The 18,919-nt window shown below is 41.8% G+C and overlaps 1 protein-coding gene across 1 annotated transcript in view; it reads left to right on the top strand.

The window, feature by feature from the left end:
- TENM3 (teneurin transmembrane protein 3) overlaps window positions 1–18,919 on the top strand; it is a 199,871-nt gene that overhangs the window by 158,519 nt on the left and 22,433 nt on the right. Inside the window, exon 20 of the mRNA XM_023514908.1 lies at window positions 17,751–17,926. Coding sequence (XP_023370676.1) covers window positions 17,751–17,926 — 176 coding nt within the window. The remainder of the gene's footprint in view (window positions 1–17,750; window positions 17,927–18,919) is intronic.

Below are 18,919 nucleotides of genomic sequence, written 5' to 3'. Positions count from 1 at the left end.
TTTTTTTTTTTTGACAGATTCACTTTTAATGAAATGAATGTTACCCAGCAGCATGATTTTGACAGAGGAACAAACCTTTTCAATTGAATTACGTTAACATCCTCCTCTTAGCATTCCTTTTGCTCATATCAGGATCACAATGGAAAGGAATAAATTGCAAGTTAATGGGAAACACTTCCTTTGCACTGTTTTCAAAGTGATAGCAGGCTAGATTGCCAATGAAGCAATAAAAGCACAGAGAAAAAAATGCTACTATCAGATGAGACTGGGCAGGAGAGCCACTCTGATCATCAGACCTTCAGGAAGTGATGGTGGCATTGGTATGGCTTTAGTTGAAAGCAGGAGGGGAAGTAGAGAAATAAGTTTTCAGTACAGTCTAGGACTCAAGCCCTGCTCTATAGGCCACTTTTGAATGTGTCTTTATTTGTTCCAGGAGCTGACACTGCAGAGAAGTTCCTCCTGTAGGTTACTCTAACACATGAATTACCAACAGTATATACAGTGGTTTAATAAGGCCTACAATTGAATTTTGGTCAAGTCTGCAGAGTTAGAGAAACTCCATTGGCGGACTTGATGGGGGATAGGATAAGCAAATTTGGATTTTTTACTTTGTAAGAAAGGTCATATTGCAAAGAAGACATTTTTCTCTAGTGATAAATGCCATCCAAGAATTTCAGGCTTAGTCAGGAATCAGTGGAGCAACTAAAAGTAGGAGGAGGGTTGGCAAGCTAGTGCAATCTTGTGACTATAATGAGAAATCATTGTTTTAAAGGAAGAAAAGTTCTGCCGGGCATAGTGGTACATCCCTGTAAATCAGCACTTTGAGAAACTGAGGCAGGAAGATTACTTGCGCCTAGGAGTTCAGGACCTATCTGGGCAACAGAAAATGTTTAAATCACAACAGAAATGTTTTAAAAATAGCCAGGTGTGGTGGCAGGCACCTGTAGTCCCAGCTACTCAGGAGGCTAAAGCAGGAGGATCACTTGAGCCCAGGAATTAGAAGTTATAATGAGTGGTGATTACACCACTGCACTCCAGCCCGAGCAACAGAATGAAACCCTGTCTTACCCCCTACCAAAAAAAGAATGAAAAAAATTTTTTCTTGCAGTTTTTTGGCCGGGGCTGGGTTTGAACCCACCACCTCCAGCATATAGGCTGGCGCCCTACTCCTTTCAGCCACAGGTGCCACCCAAGAATGAAATTTTTTAATTAATCAAAATACATCACAATCATATTTTCACTAATACTAACTCATTACGCATCATATTTAAAGTACATCTATTAAATCTTATAGCTAGATAAATTATAGTAAAGGCAACTATTTCAAAAAGCATTATTAAAATTTTTTACCAAATAAAACCTTAAAATTTGTGAGGGTTATAAATTTTTAATTAAATTAAGATACCTATTTTTAAAGAATAATTAATAAAATAAAAGTATATTTTTAAAGAATATAATGGTTTAACCAATGTCTGAAAAATAACTTTTCTAATAAAATTAGCAGAAATATTGTTTAAAAAGCAGTGTTTTTACTGTTTTTTTCACTAAATATCTGCAACAAAGATATGACTAAAAAAAGTCTATGAAACCTGCATGTATTTTGCAAAACAGTGTGTTAAAATAGAGCTTTTAACCCATAATTCAGAATCATCATGCCAAAATAACAAATGATCGCTTTTTTCTTTACATACATTCTCGGAATCTGGCTGGGAAAGAACAAGGGGCTCACCTCTTCTAAGGGTCAGAAACTTGAAAACACATTCAAAAGTAAGTGCACAAAAAGAAAGGGACAGGGAGTGTCATTTGTCAGGAGTCCCTCTGAAAGGGCCGTCTCTGTTCTGACCAAGAAGCCCATTTTGCCTGTGTAAGTTGGAGCTGTTAATGGCAAACTCAGCCCCCACGGCTGCTCATCTGAGCCCCGGCAGCAGAGTTTCTGCTTATTGTCTCCCGACCCAGGCATGTGGCGGGACCTGAACATCCTAATAGGGACAGCGGGAGCCTTTGAATTCCTGTCACACTGCCTTTGTTTCTGTAGTTACCCATGAACTGGCAGGCTCCCAGGATATCAGTACATGTCTATAGTATTTCCCTTCTTTTTTTATAGTGCTATGTGTCTAATTTGGCCCTTACGAGGGCACTTGGTCAGTTCATAAAGAAGAGATGTGACAAGTTTGACAAAATCCAGAGTGTTACCCAAACCACAAGGAGATTGTGGAAAATAACACCATTTCCCACTGAAAAACACCTGTTTTCTATGACTTGCATGACAGCAGTCCCTTGAGCTCTGATCCACACTCTGTAATCATCTAAGAGAAATTAAGCTTATCAGCCTAAATTACCATTTGTTTGTGGCCAGCTCTCCAGCTCAGCCCCATGTCTTAAAAAGCTTTGAGTTCAGAGCTTTTATAGGATAGAAACAGATGGAAGAAGAATCTGGAATCAGTAAATTTGCCTGTGGATAAAAATATACTTGTCATAGTGTCTTCCAAAGATATTTTTAGAGAGAATTAGCTCGAATTACTTACCTTCCATGCTTTGATTTGATTTTGATTTTTCTTTTTCCTTAGCACAAACTTCAGCATACCATTAGCATGTCACGGTATTGCCATAAGTACAAAGAAATGGGGAAAATATCTCATGAAATTAAAACTTTAATTACCTTTGTGGCTCCCACAACCCCTGGAACATTGCAGTGCATGGAGAACCCCCCTGAAGCTATTTGCTGAGTGAAGAAATGGAAGAATAAATCAGAGGTAGAGACAGGCAGATATTTAGAGGAGAATCTCGGAGAACCTTGCCAAGGTTTCACTAAAAGAATGTCATATGAATGCCCTCTCATGCTCTGAGTTAGTTCAGACCTCTGTACCAGTATTTAATGCTTAAAATATTAACACTTCCTTTTGTTGTTGAGTTTTTAATCTATTTACCCAAAATTGCCTGTTTGCTCTCTTTCGCTTTATAAAATGAGGACTTCTCAGTGGATCTTGTAATTCAAACCATTAAGACCCCCAGAATGATCTCTGAAATGTCAGTGTTAAAGAGCAAAGACAGAAAACATTTCCCATGCAAATGCAGATAAAGTCCATGTTATTGTACTTTTTTAAATCACTGAGTTAGACTGATGAGTCTCATGAGCTGAATAAAGATGTATTACTGATTGAATAGGGCTCCTTGTCTCCCAGCTCTTCTTCCATTGACTTGCTGGGCTGTGAAAAGGATGTCTCTGCTCGATACTAGGATCCCCTTGTGAGAGGACAGGGTGATAAACCCCGTTGCTCTCTTCACTTCGTATTAGGGACTGTTCTATGGGATTCTTCACACCACTAAAAAAGAATTGCTACGGGGACCAGGTACAGTGGCTCACACCTGTAATCCCAGCACTCTAGGAAGCCAGCTGGATTGCTTGAGCTTGGGAGTTCAAGACCAGCCTGAGTAAGAGTGAGTCCCCAACTCTACTAAAAATGCAAAACTTAAAAAAAAACTTAGCAGGACATTGTGGCAGATGCCTATAGTCCCAGCTACTCGAAAGGCTGAGGCAGGAGGATCACTTGAGCCCAAGAGTTTGAGGTTACTGTGAGCTGTGATGATGCTACCACGGCATTCTACCCAGGGTGACAGAGTGAGGCTCTTATCTAAAAAAAAAAAATGCCACCTGTTATAATTCCTTAGCTGAAGTAATTCCAGGGAGACTAAAAAGATCTCACCTGCTAAAAATTTATTATTTAAAAAGCTTATACCCAAAAGAAACCACAGTTCTTGCACTTGAATGCATGCTAAAGGAAATCCAGTGTATTGAATTGGGCAATAGAATAGTAAATGGCATTTCACGCTTCTCTGCCTGCTTACCCATGTGCAATACAAACTGGGCATATCTAGAGGCTCTTCTGTCTGGATAAAGACGACAGCATGAAAAAACAGCTAGGAACCCTGGCAGATACATACATGTGCACAGCAGGTGAGTGGTGGCCTGATTTTCATCTCAGGACTGAATGTTTGGAGTTCTGTATTTGTGGTGCTCACTCTGTGTACTTGTGTGAGCTATATTCAGATTCACAGAGCAAAGATGCGAATTTTAACCTGTCCACATTTATATAGATATATACGGGCCTCCAGCTTCTCATTTGGGTGCTTTATTGCCCCTCACTCAAGCCTTGCAGTTTCAGAACAAGCTTCTGGACCATTTCTTTATAATGAACTTGAACTCTGCACCCATGGAAAACCCACCAACAACAGCTACTGATATAAGCTCAGATGCTCTAGGAGCAAACCAGAGAAAGGAACTCTGAGCAGGAAAGACAGGCAGTGTGAATAGCACAATTCAATTTTCAATAAGCATAAAAAATGTAGGGAACCTCAATAGTGATCATTCCAGGTTAGAAAAGCAGTGTCTGGCCAGGCACCATGGCTCATGCCTGTCATCCTAGCACTCTGGGAGGCTGAGGCAAGGAGAACTTGAGCTCACAAGTTAAAGACTGGCCTGAGCAAAAGCAAGACCCCATCTTTACTAAAAATAGAAAAAATGAGGCAAGAGGATTGCTTGAGCCCAAGTGGGAGGTTACTGTGAGCTCTGACACCATGGCACTCTACCCAGGGCGAAAGCATGAGACTCTGGTCTCCAAAAAAAAAAGAAAGAAAAGAAAAGCAGCAGTATCTGTTATTGGTGATGTGAATCATGTTTAAACAGTCTCCATACTAGGTCCTCCTTACATAAGTATCATTATCAGATGTTACAAGAACTGTAGAGGCCTCTTCCACAGGACGGAAGTGTGAGGATAACCTTTTCAAACACAGAAACCCATGCGTCATGGCTGTTACAGCAGAAAAACTGCAGTAAAAACAAAACACCCTGTTTTATAAAGACATCTCTAAGAATGGTGCTTAGCCCCCTCGTGTATTCCCCCTTTCCTGTTTTCTTTCTTTCTCCCTGGAAAAAGATATTTAGGATATTAAGAATGATGTATAAGAGATTTTATCAGCAAATCACTTGTAATAAATGGGAAAACTATAAGTTGATTTCCATTTTCACTATTTTATTTAATAATTTTGCTTCCAGTTTTTAGCCAGGATATGTATTTCCAGGACCATTAGTAAAAAACGTGTCACCAGTTAGATAAAGTGGCTGCTGTACATTATAAACATCAACCTGAACACTATTAAGACAATGCTTTTGTTAATAGTTGATGTCCCCAGTTCCCGTCTGCCCTCAAGTTTTAAAAATAATTAGTTTCTGTCCAGGTTTCAAAGGAGAAAGGGAAACAGAAAAATTATGCATTATTCAGATTACTCAGAAAAACATAAAAACAGATTAGTCATATTTTCTCAGTGTATCAGCTTTGTCCGCAGAGCATATGGATAGTTTAAGGCCACATGGACTCTTTCCAGGTGTTCTAGACATGCTGCCTTGTTCTTTGATAGTTCAAGAGTAAATGCACCTTCCAACAGTGTCAGACGTCCTACATAACTACTTGAATTGGAGAGATGACTGAGTCTCCTCATATCTCTCATACACAGTGATGATCGAGTAATTTACCCTTAGACTAAATTACCATATTTTGCCATGTATAATGCACACTTTTTTTTACCCCCAATTCTTTTTTCTCTTATTGTTACTTGGATTTATTTTATGTTGCATCTATTCCTGGGTCATGAGTTATTGTTTCTTCAATTTTCTCTGGGATATCTTTTCCTTCTATGCAACCTCCTCTTCTAGTTTTGGAACAATTTGATCCTTTTCAGTAAGGACCGTCTCAATATGGTGGAGACCTCATGGATGGGTTAATGTGACTCTGAGCTCTGTAAGTTCTACCACACATCATGGCTGCTTTGCTCACCTGGATATGCTCAAGGACCAGCGAATCTACATCCAGATCCTTAAGTTCCACATTCCTCTGCATCTGTAACCATGTGCAGCAAAAATTCAGCACTCTGTTCGGGCTCAGTGGCTCACATCTGTGATCCCAGCATTCTGGGATGCCACGGTGGGTAGATTGCTTGAGCTCAGGAGTTCAGACCAGCCTTAGTAAGAGCAAGACCCCATCTCTACCAAAAATAGAAAAACTAGCCAGGCATGGTGGTGGATGCCTGTAGTCCCAGCTACTCTGAGGCAGGAGGGTCACTTGAGCCCAAGATTTGAAGTTGCTGTGAGCTATGACTCGATGGCACTTTACCCAGGGTGACAGAATGAGACTCTTGTCTCAAAAAAAAAAAAAAAATGTGAACATAAAGATTTGAACCATTGACTTGCACAACTTTGTGGGGTTTTCTGGGTCAAGTGAATAGTGAACCATATTCACAGATAACCTCAGGCTGCTTAGGGGAAGACCTTGCCTAGATTTTTGAGGGAAAAATAAGGATGTTCTGCCTGGGCCCACCCTGGCACATGGGAGTCTAGTCTGGTTGGATTGCTGGGTGTGGGCCAGAGAGGACCCCACTGACTGCCACCATGAGAGTTGGGGACAGGGGCAGGGCTGGCCAGGTGGACCAAAGCTGCAGAGAGAAGAGCCAAGGCCTGAGGCTTTGGGGCCCCAGGGATCTGCCTGGCTGTCCGCAGGCTGAGCAGCCTGAGAAGCTCCTATCTCATGAGCCAAGCATGTCATCATCTTGGCTATAGCTCCCAACATGGTGTGGAGGGAAGGACCCCTACAAGAGAGAGAAGGGGCAGCCTTTAAAGAGGGGTCAGCTGTGGGAGGATAGTGCACTCTGCACATTTACTAGGGAAGCCGTCCCCAGATGTGTCCCTCCCAGCTGAGAGCCGGCCACTTATCAAGGGGCATTTGCTGAACGTTTGGGTCAAAATTGTGGGTGCCCCTTGGGTGATGCCTATGGCTCAAGGGGTAGCGTGCCTGCCCTATATGCCAGAGGTGGCGGGTTCAAGCCTGGCCCTGGCCAAAAACTGCAAAAAAAAGAAAAAAAAAATGTGAGTGCCCATTGTAGGCTGCAAAATATGGGTCATATACACCTACTATTCTAAAAGACTGTTAGATGGTAAGCAGGAAACTTATACATTGACCACCAGCAAAAGAGCACTTTTGATTTTTCACATTTGCAGAATGGAAGATTGACAATTGGGTATTTTCTAGAGACTTCCCAGCATCTCTGGTTCATTCCTATGATAACAAAATAAAAGCAGCACCAGCAGCCCTAACTCCTCAGCCCCCCATCCCCAGGAGGTATTCAGCGTAGACAGATCCTGGGATGGTCACAGTGTCTAGAGGCTGCACACACAGAACAATGTGGACACTGTGCTTCTGAACTGTCCCCAGGACTTGGGAAGGCAGTCTGTGAAGGACTTAGGTGGCTGGGGGTCCTATACTTGCACTTCCAATCAGCAGGAGGGACACAGTCTCTGAGTCCTCATTCAGCACCCTTGTCTTCCTCACACTGCCACACCTCATGGACACACTCACCACACACTTCTGAACACACTGCCTGGACTTCAGGCTCATCCCAGTCAAAATGTGATTCTTCAAGGGACACCCCCAGAACTGCTGGGAAATATTGAAATTAAGAAATAGCCACTCTGTAACTCTGTCTAAAAAACTAGTTTTTGTTCTCTTTCAAGGTGTTTTCAGAGTATACATCTGATAGAAAAAATTTTTCCCATCATTTGGCTTTCTAATAATAAACAGTATATAAAAAACAAGTCTCAAAAACATGTAGTTTATCTAAAGGAAGTAATTAATTAATTTAAGCATCTAATGAAGGTAAATCAAAGAAAGACTTTTTCCTGTTTCAAACTCTAGGAAAAAAGTAACCAGGTCCAGACCAGGCTCAGTGGCTCACGCCTGTAATCTCAGCACTCTGGGAGGCTGAAGTGGGAGGATCCCTTGAGCTTAAGAGTTTGAGATCAGCCTGAACAAGAGGGAGACCCCATCTCTACTAAAAATAGAAAAACTAGCCGGGCATTGTGGCAGGCACCTGTAGGCTAGCTACTCAGGAGGCTGAGGCAGGAGAATCAGTTGAGTCCATGAGTTTGTGGTTTCTGTGAGCTATGATGATGCTACTATCTACCAAAGATGATAAAATGAGACTCTATCTCAAAAAAAAAAAAAAAAAAAAGGAAGGAAGGACCAAGTCCTATTAAAGGCAAGTATAAGCCTGGCCTGAAATTAGAAGGAACTCATTTACACTAGATCACTTAGAGTTAGAATTTTAAAAAGACATTACAGCAATGTCATAATCTGGAGGAACAAAATGGCATAATATCTAAATGCCTCAGAATCTTCCCACAGATGCCAAGAAATGTCAGAATGACAAAACTTTAAAACCTAAAAAAAGGCCAGGGCAGCACCTGTGGCTCAAAGGAGTAGGGCACCAGCCCCATATACTGGAGGTGGCGGGTTCAAACCCAGCCCTGGCCAAAAACTGCAAAAAAAAAAAAAAGGCCAGAACAAGTTTGAGCAATTTATAACTTAGGGCTAGTAAGTAAGGCTATACCTGGCCATTTATCTTCATGTTCATCTCTCTGTGTGCAGATTTAATTAAAGATTAATTCATTTACCCTTTATTAATTTAATAAAGAGCTTGTTTTGTAACTTAATTTTCAAAATGAACCTCATTTTCCTTAACACAAAGGTTTACACTAACCACAGAATGGGTCTGTGCCAAGCAACATCCCCTTAAATTAAAAGAAAATGGAAATCTTGCACTTGCTATATTACAAAAGCAAACAAAATGGCCAATTATTAAATCATTTCAAACCTGTTAGTCTTCATTGAGGCAGGAATTTGGCCTTTTCAGTACCAAGCGTTTCCTGTATATCCACTAATTTCCTGTTGCTGGCATTCATTCATTCACTCTTGGTTCATTCATTCATTATTATACCAGGTGCTGACCTTAGATATTGGAGAATGCAGAGCTGAAAGGTACGTTCCTTCCCTTCAAGGAGGGCAGAGTCCACTGGAGGACATAGATGAGTAAATGATCATAAGGACACCAAAAGTCAAGTGTCCCAGGAATGAGACACCATTGGTCCCAGGAATGGTGTATGTACACCATGGAGTACTATTTAGCCATTAAAAAGAGATGGAGACTTTACATCTTTTGTATTTACTTGGATGAAGTTGAAATACATTCTAATGAGAGGTGGAGCAAGATGGCAGACCAGAAAGATAGGTCAACTGAGCTCTCCTAGAATGACTGGGGAAAACCAGAGAACCCAGCCATACCTGGTGTAGGGACCTTACCCAGAATCATAGCTCAGGGAGCACAGTGAGGAAGTGATGAGCTGGATATAGTGTATGATCCAGACTGGTGGAAATTGATGAATTGGGCAAGTGATTACAACCAGCTGGAATCAGCTGGCCCTCCTCTGGGTGAGGAGGAAGCCTTTCCAGAGTTTTCAGTTATTGGGGAAAGCTGCGCTTTAAGTGGACAGCTTCAAGCAGACTTGAACAGTGTACAGCAACTAGATTTCAATGCTGGCTGGAGTTGATTTGCCACAGGTTTGGTGGCTGGCGAAGTCTTGGCGGCTGGGGGGCTGTCACTGTAGGAAGGTCATGAGAAGTTCTTAGCAGAGGCCTAAAGCATGTCCATCTTAATTCCGCCTGCTGGGATCAGGACTCCACTCTTGGGACAGGCTGAGGGACTCCTGCACTACATGAGAACTAGAGTCAGGGGGCGCTGTGAGACCTGCCCCTGAAAGATGCTTGTGAGCCTTAAGATCGCAACCCAGAAGGGTCTGAATGCTGAGGAAACAATTAGGTGATCACCAAGGGCAAATAAGATAGAAATAAGGACCACAGAGTTTGCTGACTGTGCTGTCTCCTAAAAAACAAAAAACAGTGCCACCTGTTGTCCTGGTGACATATTGCAACATACTGTCCTCAAGAGTATGGACTTCTGTTTGAAACAAAGGAGGCAGTGAGAAGGAAAAAGGAGAACAAGAAGGTGAGCAGAAAGAAAGAACACATGAGGAGGAACCAACAGAAAAATTCAGGCAACATGAAAAACCAAAACAAAGGAACTCCCACAAGGGACCATGAGGCAACTACTGCAGAAGACTCCACCTATAAAAAAATTAATGGACTTGACAGAAAGGGAATTTTAAATATGGATGATAAAGACAATAAAAGGAAAGGATGAGAAAATGGAAAAATAGAACCAAAAGTCAGACAAGAGGTATAGAGAATATAGAAAGGATATGGCATGGGTGGCGCCTGTGGCTCAAAGGAGTACGGCATCAGCCCTATATGCCAAAGGTGGTGGGTTCAAACCCAGCCTCAGCCAAAAACTTCAAAAAAAAAAAGAAAGAAAGGATATAGCAGAGCTTAAAGAAATGAAGGAGACAAAAGGTAAATATGCAGTGGAAAGTATCTAAAATAGGTTAGACCATGGAGAAGGAAGAACCTCAGAGCTACAGGATAAAGTCTTTGAGTTAGCCTAAGTAGTTAGAGAGGCAGAAAAGAAGAGAGAGAAAGCAAAGCAGGCTCTTAAGAGAACTGCAAGACTCCATGAAGCATTCAGACATATGAATAACAGAGATTCCTATTGTCCCAAAAGAATGGAAACCCTATAGACACTGTCATAAATGAAAACTTCCCAAGTTTTACTAAACACCCTGATACACTCCTTTCAGATGGGTATCAAATTCAGGGTCATCTCAACTCAAACAGAGCTTCTCCAAGACACATTGTAATGAACCTGTTCAAAGTCATGATGAAGGAAAAATTTGCGACCAGCCAGGTGTAAGCACCAACTGACCTATAGAGGCAGAACCATTAGGATGACAGCGGACTTTTCAACTGAAATCTTACAAGCAAGAAGAGCATGGTCATCCACCTTCACATGTTTTTTTTCTTTGAGACAGACTCTCATTATGTCACCCTCAGTAGAGTGCTGTGATGTCACCGCTCACAGCAACCTCCAACTCTTGGGCTTAAGCAATTCTCTTGCCTCAGCTTCCCAAATAGCTGGGACTACAGGCACCCACCATAATACCTGGCTATTTTGTTGTTGTTGTTGTTATTGTTATCATTATTTAGAAGGCCCTGGCCAGATTAGAACCCACCAGGCCTGGTGCACGTAGCTGGCACCCTAACCACTGAGCTACAGGCGCCAAGCCCACCTTCAACATTCTTAAACAAAACACTTTTCAGCCCAGAATTCTGTATCCTGCTAAACTAAGCTTCAAAATTGATGGAGAAATCAAATCTTTTCCAGATTACATGCACTGAGGAAATTTGCCACAGCAAGAGCAGCTCTACAGGAAATGATTAGACCTTCTCAGACACCAACCACCACAACGGACCACCAGCACAGTAAAACACCCAGAAGCTAAAAGTCAAAACTTAGCTTCCACAATGGCACAAAAGATAAAGCTACGCAATGGGCTCACACAAAATAAGATGAATAGAACTCCACCACACTTATCAATTCTCTAAATAATTGTCAACAAACTGAATTCTCCACTGAAGAGATACAGGCTGGCTGATTGGATTAAAATACACAGGCCCTCCATATTCTATCTCCAGGAAACACATCTAGCCCTAAAGGAAAAATCAAGACTCAGGGTTAAGGGATGGAAGTCAGAAGAAAGGATGGGTTGTGATCTTATTTTCAGGTACAAGCAAATTAACAGCAACTAAAGTTAAGAAAGACAAAGATGGAGACTTTATACTGGTCAAAGGAACAATACAATAAGAAGGCATTTCAATTTTAAATATTTATGCACCCAACTTAAATGCTCACAGATTTATGAAACAGACCTTGATGGGTCTGAGAAATATGGTATCCCATAACCCCCCAGGGGACTTTAACACCCCTCTGGAAGAATTGGACAGATCCTTTAAACAGAAACAAATAAAAAAAAAAGATACAAAAGACTTAAATATGACCCTAGAAAATAATGGAATTAATAGACATACACAGAACACACCACCCCAAAGCTAAGGTATACACATTCTTCTTGTCAGCCCATGATATGTACTCTAAAATCAACCATATCCAAGGATACAAATCAAACCTCATAAAATTAAAAGAGTAAGAATTATAGCTTGTATTTTCAGAGACCACAAGGCAATAAAGGTGGAAATTAACTTTATGCTGAATGATAGTTGGGTTCAGGAAGAGATAAAAGAGGAAATCATTAAATTTCTCAAACATAACAGTTAACAAAAAGTTAAAGACAAAAGTTAACAAAACCTGTTAGACAAAAGTTAACAAAACCTGTGGGGTATAGCAAAAGCAGTCTTAAGAGGGAAATGCATTGCATTAGATGCCTACATTCAAAAAACAGCGAGCACATTAACAAACTCATGAACCATCTTATGGAATTGGCAAAAGAAGAACAATCTAATCCCAAACCCAGCAGAAGAAAAGAAATAACCAAAATTAAATCAGAGATTAATGAAATTAAAAACAAAAGAATCATTCAGAAAATTAATGAAACAAAAAGCTGTTTTTCAAAAACAAATAAAATTGATAAACCTTTGGCCATATTAACTCGAAATAGAAAAGTAAAATCTCTAATAACCTCAATCACAAATGATAAAGAGGAGAGATACAAGGGGAGAGATACAAGAGATAATCTCTGAATACTACAAGAAACTCTAGGGTGGTGCCTGTGGCCCCAAAACTGCAAAATTGGCAGAAATGGCCAGGTGCCGTGGCTCACACCTATAATCCCAGCACTCTGGGAGGCTGAGCCAGGTGGATTGCCAGAGCTTAGGAGTTTGAGACCAGCCTAAGCAAGAGTGAGACCCCCCCATCTCTACTAAAAATAGAAAAACTGGGGCAAGAGAATCTCTCAAGCCCAAGAGGTTGAGGTTGCTGTGAGCTATGATAATGCCATGGCACTCTACTCAGGGTGACAGGGTGAGACTCTATCTCAAAAAAAAAAAAAAAAATCTAGGGCAGTTTTGAGAATGGCCAGATAAATATGACCCTTACCAAGGAAAACTGAAGACTTGAGAACTTCATGTCTGTCAGAGGGAGAGAGAGACAATGGCATGCCAAGAAGAACACAGCATTTTCAACTGACAGTGACTGAGGCCAAGGCTCTCTGAGGATCTGTTGCCAATCCCACTGCTTAGGAAACTTTAAAAAGCGATGCAAAAATAGACCACAAAGGCAAAAACCACAAGCTGAGGCAAAAATGCAGTCAAAATTAAGATGAACAAATAGATAAACATCAAATGAGGGAATCCCCTCAGTGAAGAGCAAGGAGTCGCTGGGAGCCTGAGGAAGTCTGTCTTTTCCAGCCAGAGTCCTGTGCAGAGAGGTCACAGCTGGCACCAGGGAATACGCTGTGTTAGGAATTTGACACCATGAGGCCAAGACCGTGGAGGGCACAACACATCAGTGTTCTATTCATTATAAATCCATGCGGCTAATATAAGAAAATTCTGCCTCAGATATACAAGTTGGGCAGTGCTGGTTCGCTGCTGAGACCAAGGAGTGTTAAGTTAGGTGGCAAAGTTGCTCATTAGCAGAGAATGTGTCCAGGGGCATATCTGTTTGATGGAAAGGTCTCTTTTGGGTCCCAGGATCAAGGTGTTTCAGAGCAGCTGGCCATTTGCTGACATGTCACTTTCTCCTTTGGTCCGGGTGCAGGAGAGCCTGCCTGCCATCTCTGGAAGTACCTGAGAGTCATCTTGGATGGCTCGTTTTCTCTCATGCCCTTATGCAGAGTCCCCAGTCATCTTAATGTCTCTTTATCTTGTTTTCACTGCCGCTGACCTAGGTAGGCACCTTAGTGGGGGAAAGTTTGTTTGCATGATCCATGTGGAGATAAAAAAGAGAACTAACGGTGTTGGAGAGCATGTTTTTCATAAAGATTTGATCATTCCTTTTCAAGAACTCACTCTACAGTAAGGCCCTGTGTAGCTTTGGTGTGTTTAAATGGCCTTTCTTCATGAAATGTGGGTGGATCAGAGGGCAGTTTTGTTTTTAATGTTAAAAACCTTGTGCTGGTCCCAATTTTCTTTTTCTTCTGGTTTGTAAAATCTGTGAATATGGGAGCTACCCCCTGCCTGGGCCGTCACCCCCCGCTTTGGGCTCCTCGTGAAAACTCTGCTTTTCTTGGACATCACCTTTAGCCCTCATGTTCTCAGATGGGAGGCCCCTTGTCACGCAGCTCCCCTGCTGGGCATGCACTCCCACCCTCATCCCTGGTGGCCCGCCCAGCGTCCCCCCAACAGCACTCCACCAGCTGTTTCTGCCTGCGAGGGGCCTCAAGACCTAGCTCAGCCCCACCTGGATGTGGCTCTTCCCAGCATGAAAACATCTCTCTTTCTGCCCTGTATGGTCTGACCACTCACAGGGCACTTATTGTTAGCAATTAAATTTTCCCATGCTGACTCTGTTCCCCAGCCAGACTTCTCACTTTTGGCTGACTAGCCAGGCGGACGCTCTGAGGGCCCGCACACAGCAGTGCCTTTCCTGGCCTCCCCTGGGCAACTAACCCCTCCCACCCTGTCACTGCTTTCACTGAGATTCAGCAGCTTCGCGGAACGCACAGATGCAGAACTTTGGGGCTCAACTGGATGCTGGACCACTAAGATCCCAGCTTAACCCTCTGTCCTTCTAACTGTGCTCCCTGCAGAGGTGACTTGGATTTTTATTTCCCAAAGAACCAAAGGCTAATGAAAGAGGTCCTGGGCTGCGTCTCAGCACACTAAGCATCCTATGATACCAGATGCCGGCCCGGCAGGAAAGAGAGCCCCACAATAAACCAGTAAAAGAGCAAAGTCAAAGGTTGGAGAAATGCTTTCCTCGGGAGAAGGGTGAAGCCTCTGCTTTAGATTGAGTGGGGAGAGAAAATAAAAACCAGCAAAAGGGTTGCAAAGGGCAAGCCAGGAATAGCGGCAAGAATGAATCAGCAAGCTGATTGTAGGGGGCATCCTGTATAGAAAACAGAGTTCTCAGATTTAAATCAGCCACAGGGCAGGACGCAGTGGCTCACATCTGTGATCCCAGCACTCTGGAAGGCCAAGGCAGGTGATTGCCTGAGCTTAAGAGTTTGAGGCCAGCCTCGAGCAAGCGGGAGACCCCATCTCTACTAAAAATAGAAAAACTAGCTGGACATGGTGATGGGCACCTGTAGTCCCAACTACTCAGGAAGCTGAGACAGGAGGATCACTTGAGCCCAAGAGTTTGAGATTGCTGTTAGCTGTGACATCATGGCACTCTATCCAGGGTGACAGAGTGAGACTGTCCTCCCCAAAAGTATAATGAAATAAAATAAATCAGCCGTGGTGATTTACAGGAGGGTGAATGGACCTGAGGTCTGCTGCATAGAAGTTCCAGTTTCACCCAGTCAACAGAAAGTGAAGACCTGGTCAAGTCACTTGATCACGTCACATTTTCCTGTTTCCATCTCTGCAATGAGAGTGAGAGTGGCGGATGAATAATACAGTATAGAAGTTGTCTTTTCTATAGGTGTATTCAGAAAGGTGTTGATTTTTTTTTTTTAAAACCCAATAGCAGAGTCTTCACTCTGAAGTGTGATGCAGGAATTAGACCAAACTTAAAACTGGACTTTGCAGGCAGGTTTTGTCTGTAACTATGCAACTCTGCTACGCTTGCTGTATAAATAAACTGCTGAGTGTTCACTTCTTTCTTTTTTTTTTAATTTCAGATTAATAAGAGGTGTGATTGATTAGGTTAGGATGTTTGCATTTGTTAGATGAGGTCCCTGTTGTAGTTGTGTCCCGCACCCAGCAGGTGTGCCACGTACCATTACATTGTGCCCATTAAGTGGGCACTCATCATCCCCACCCTCCTCCCCTCTCCACCTCCCTCCACCTCCCCCTTCTTGAATTAAATTGAGTTTTTCCTCCTGTGTATTAGATCATCTACAGGCTTCATATTAGTCTTGAGTACATTGGATTCTTGCTTTTCCATTCTTACGATACTTTACTGAGAAGAATGTACTTCAACTCCATCCAGGTTAAGACAACAGATGTAAAGTTTCCCATCTTTTTTATTGTATACATATGCCACAGTTCATTAATCCATTCCTGAGTTGATGGGTGTTTAGGTTGTTTCCATATCTTGATGATTGTAAATTGAGCTGTGATTAAAAAAATCTAGTGCAAATGTCCTTATGATAAAATGATTGTTTTTCTTCTGGGTAGATAGAAACATTTGCTTCTTTCAAGAGCAACTATTTCTTCGGTAAAGTGGTGACAGCAATAAACTTCCTACACCTCAATCTGCCAGGGGTTGGGGCTTGGTGGGAGGGGACGGGGTCTGCTTCCTCTCCCTAGCCCTGCCTCCTGTGAGGCCACACGATGATTAGACTCCATGGTGCGTCTGCTTTCTGGCTCTCCATCGCTGGCTTCTCCTTACTGAGCAGGTGGCAGGTTGTCAGACCACATGGGTCAAGCCCAGGGTCTGACCGATACTGTCTCCACTGAATTAGAAGGATCAGCTCCTCACTTGGGCACTGAGCAGACCCCCACTCCTCATCTGGCCCCCTTCTTCCGCTCCTCTCTCTACCATAGCATTGCCCTTGCTGAATCTTCTCTATCAACTGGAATCTCCTAATTATTAAACCAGTTTTCCAAAAGAATTTTACACTTAAAAACTCTGTAGCCTTTTATTCCCAAACATCACTGAAGCCCTTTTTCACTCCCCAGTGGCCTTCTCCTGCTGTTGGGATCTTCCACCATTTCCTTCCCGCCACTGGTGACTCCTGACCTTGTCCAAAAACGTCTCAGTCGTTTCTCTGCCAGCTCTGCGCCCGGACTTATTTTTACCAGGACAAGGTTCACGTCCCCATTTCACATCCTAGAATCTTTGATTAATGAAGCGACCTTAGTATTCACCTGAAAGCCAACCTTGAGGATACTGTCCCAAACAGATCTCTATTTTTCATCCTGAAATTTTGCATTTTTTTTTTGGCAATTCTTCAGGCAATTCTGACATTTTTGAACTTTTCTCTGGTGCTGCTACAAATAGAAAAACCACAAAAATTCAGTTCTTCAGTCAAACGCCATATCTATCACACACAAATAGGCATAGGACAGCTTTTAAAAGGACACCCTAATACTTAAATATAAGTTTCTCTTATGTTTATATGCTGAAAAGAGTATGTGCCTAACAAAGAGGCAAATAATCATTAAATTCAGGAAATAATGCATCTCATTTCAGTAAACATCATAAATCCTCGTTTAAGACATCATCCATTTTTGCAGTATCGGTGTGGACACACTAAGTTATCGTCACCACTGCCAACATTTAAGATCCAGTCTACCATTATAAAGTATGTCAATCACTAAGAAATAAAGTCTTTAAAAGACTTTTATTATATTGATTTGTTGACAATGCCTCAAGATATTAAAGGAATATTTTACATGTGCAAATATATACATGCAAATAGACATAATCTTCAACAAATTTTATATATATATATATATATATGACGTTGACATAGAGGGTGTAAGTTAGTAAAACTTTGAAAGCTGATGAGAGAGAATTAAATCTGCTTTGTAGAAAATATGGAGACATACTAAGGAATTTACAGCAAATTAGATGTGCAACAGGATTTTGGTCAAACTTCAGAGAATAATGTGCTGACATGGAGAGCTATTCTGTTTATTCTTGCTCTCACTGGTGAGGCTTTTCTATGTTTAATAGGTTTTTGGTTACTTGAGAGTGTGTTTGAAGGCTTTGCTCCATGTAGCTCGTGCACAAAGACAAACATTGTTCCACATTTGTGCAGCTAATATGGCGGCATATCATAGTCATAAGTTAAGAAGAGCCTCCAGTTTCCTGTTTAATAACAAGTCAATGCCTCTTTTATTTAGCTACGACAGTGAAGGTCGTCTGACAAATGTGACGTTCCCAACTGGAGTGGTCACAAACCTGCATGGGGACATGGACAAAGCCATCACGGTGGACATTGAATCATCCAGCCGAGACGAGGATGTCAGCATCACCTCTAATCTGTCCTCCATCGATTCTTTCTACACCATGGTTCAAGGTAAATACAAGAGCAGAATTTTAAACTGATAATTTCAAAATGCCACCAGCACCCAGGTAGAACGAGGCAACCCCCCATTCTCGAAGACAAACCAGAAAAGGGGGAAGTAAAAATAAAAACCTCTCGAGATATTAGTGAAGTAATCTAGAATGTACATGCAAAATTTATTTAGTTACACATATATTTTTAAAGAGCATAATATCTAAAATAATCTGTCAACCCAGGAATGATGTCTATTCCCATTCCCATTTAAGGAAACAACCTAATTCCAACTCATCACATGCACCCTCTGCCCCATGACCCATCTGACACGGTTCTCCAGGGAGTGTCACTGCATCGCCCTCTAAGTACAATAGTTTGAGACACAGAACTTTTTGAGTCTGTGTGTATAATGTAGTATTTCAATCTTTACATGATGGAAATTTTATTCTAATTTTCAAGGACTCATTTATATAATACCTGGACTCTATTTTCTCATTCCACCTATAGGCATATTTATCCAATATCACCATAATGAAACTTCCTGCCATATTCCTTTTTAAACAACTCTGTTAGCAATTCACAGTGATGTTTGTGGTTGTGAGGTCACAACTCAAAAGAATAATTACTAAATCTGTGTTAGGCTTCTTTGATTCTTTTTTTTTCCCATTCCATCAAGTAATCTTCATGACCATCTAAAGCTGATCTTGCCTCACTTCTTTCTTCCCCTGATGGTTCTGTATTTTTCCAAAATTTTAAACAGTAGTCTACAATACACGAAGGTTTTCTACCCAAAATATAAAATGGCTTGCTTTTAAAAAGTCGATTTCAGGGGGAATATCCCTTCATACTTTTGGTGTTCAAGGTATAGATACCAATCCTCTGAAAGGATCTGTGGCAAAAGAGCTAGGGATGGCAGTGGGGGAGGGAAGTCTTCTGAGACCTTGCAGGTGGGCATACTTGCCTCCTGAAACACTGTATACTTGGCTCTTCATGGAATATTTATCTAATCCA

This window comes from Otolemur garnettii, unplaced genomic scaffold, assembly GCF_000181295.1.
Source record: "Otolemur garnettii isolate 467f Iridium unplaced genomic scaffold, OtoGar3 scaffold00061, whole genome shotgun sequence".
Taxonomy (NCBI): Eukaryota; Metazoa; Chordata; class Mammalia; order Primates; family Galagidae; genus Otolemur; species Otolemur garnettii.
Note: the sequence above shows the minus strand (reverse complement) of the source record. Positions and strands in the feature narration are given on the sequence as shown.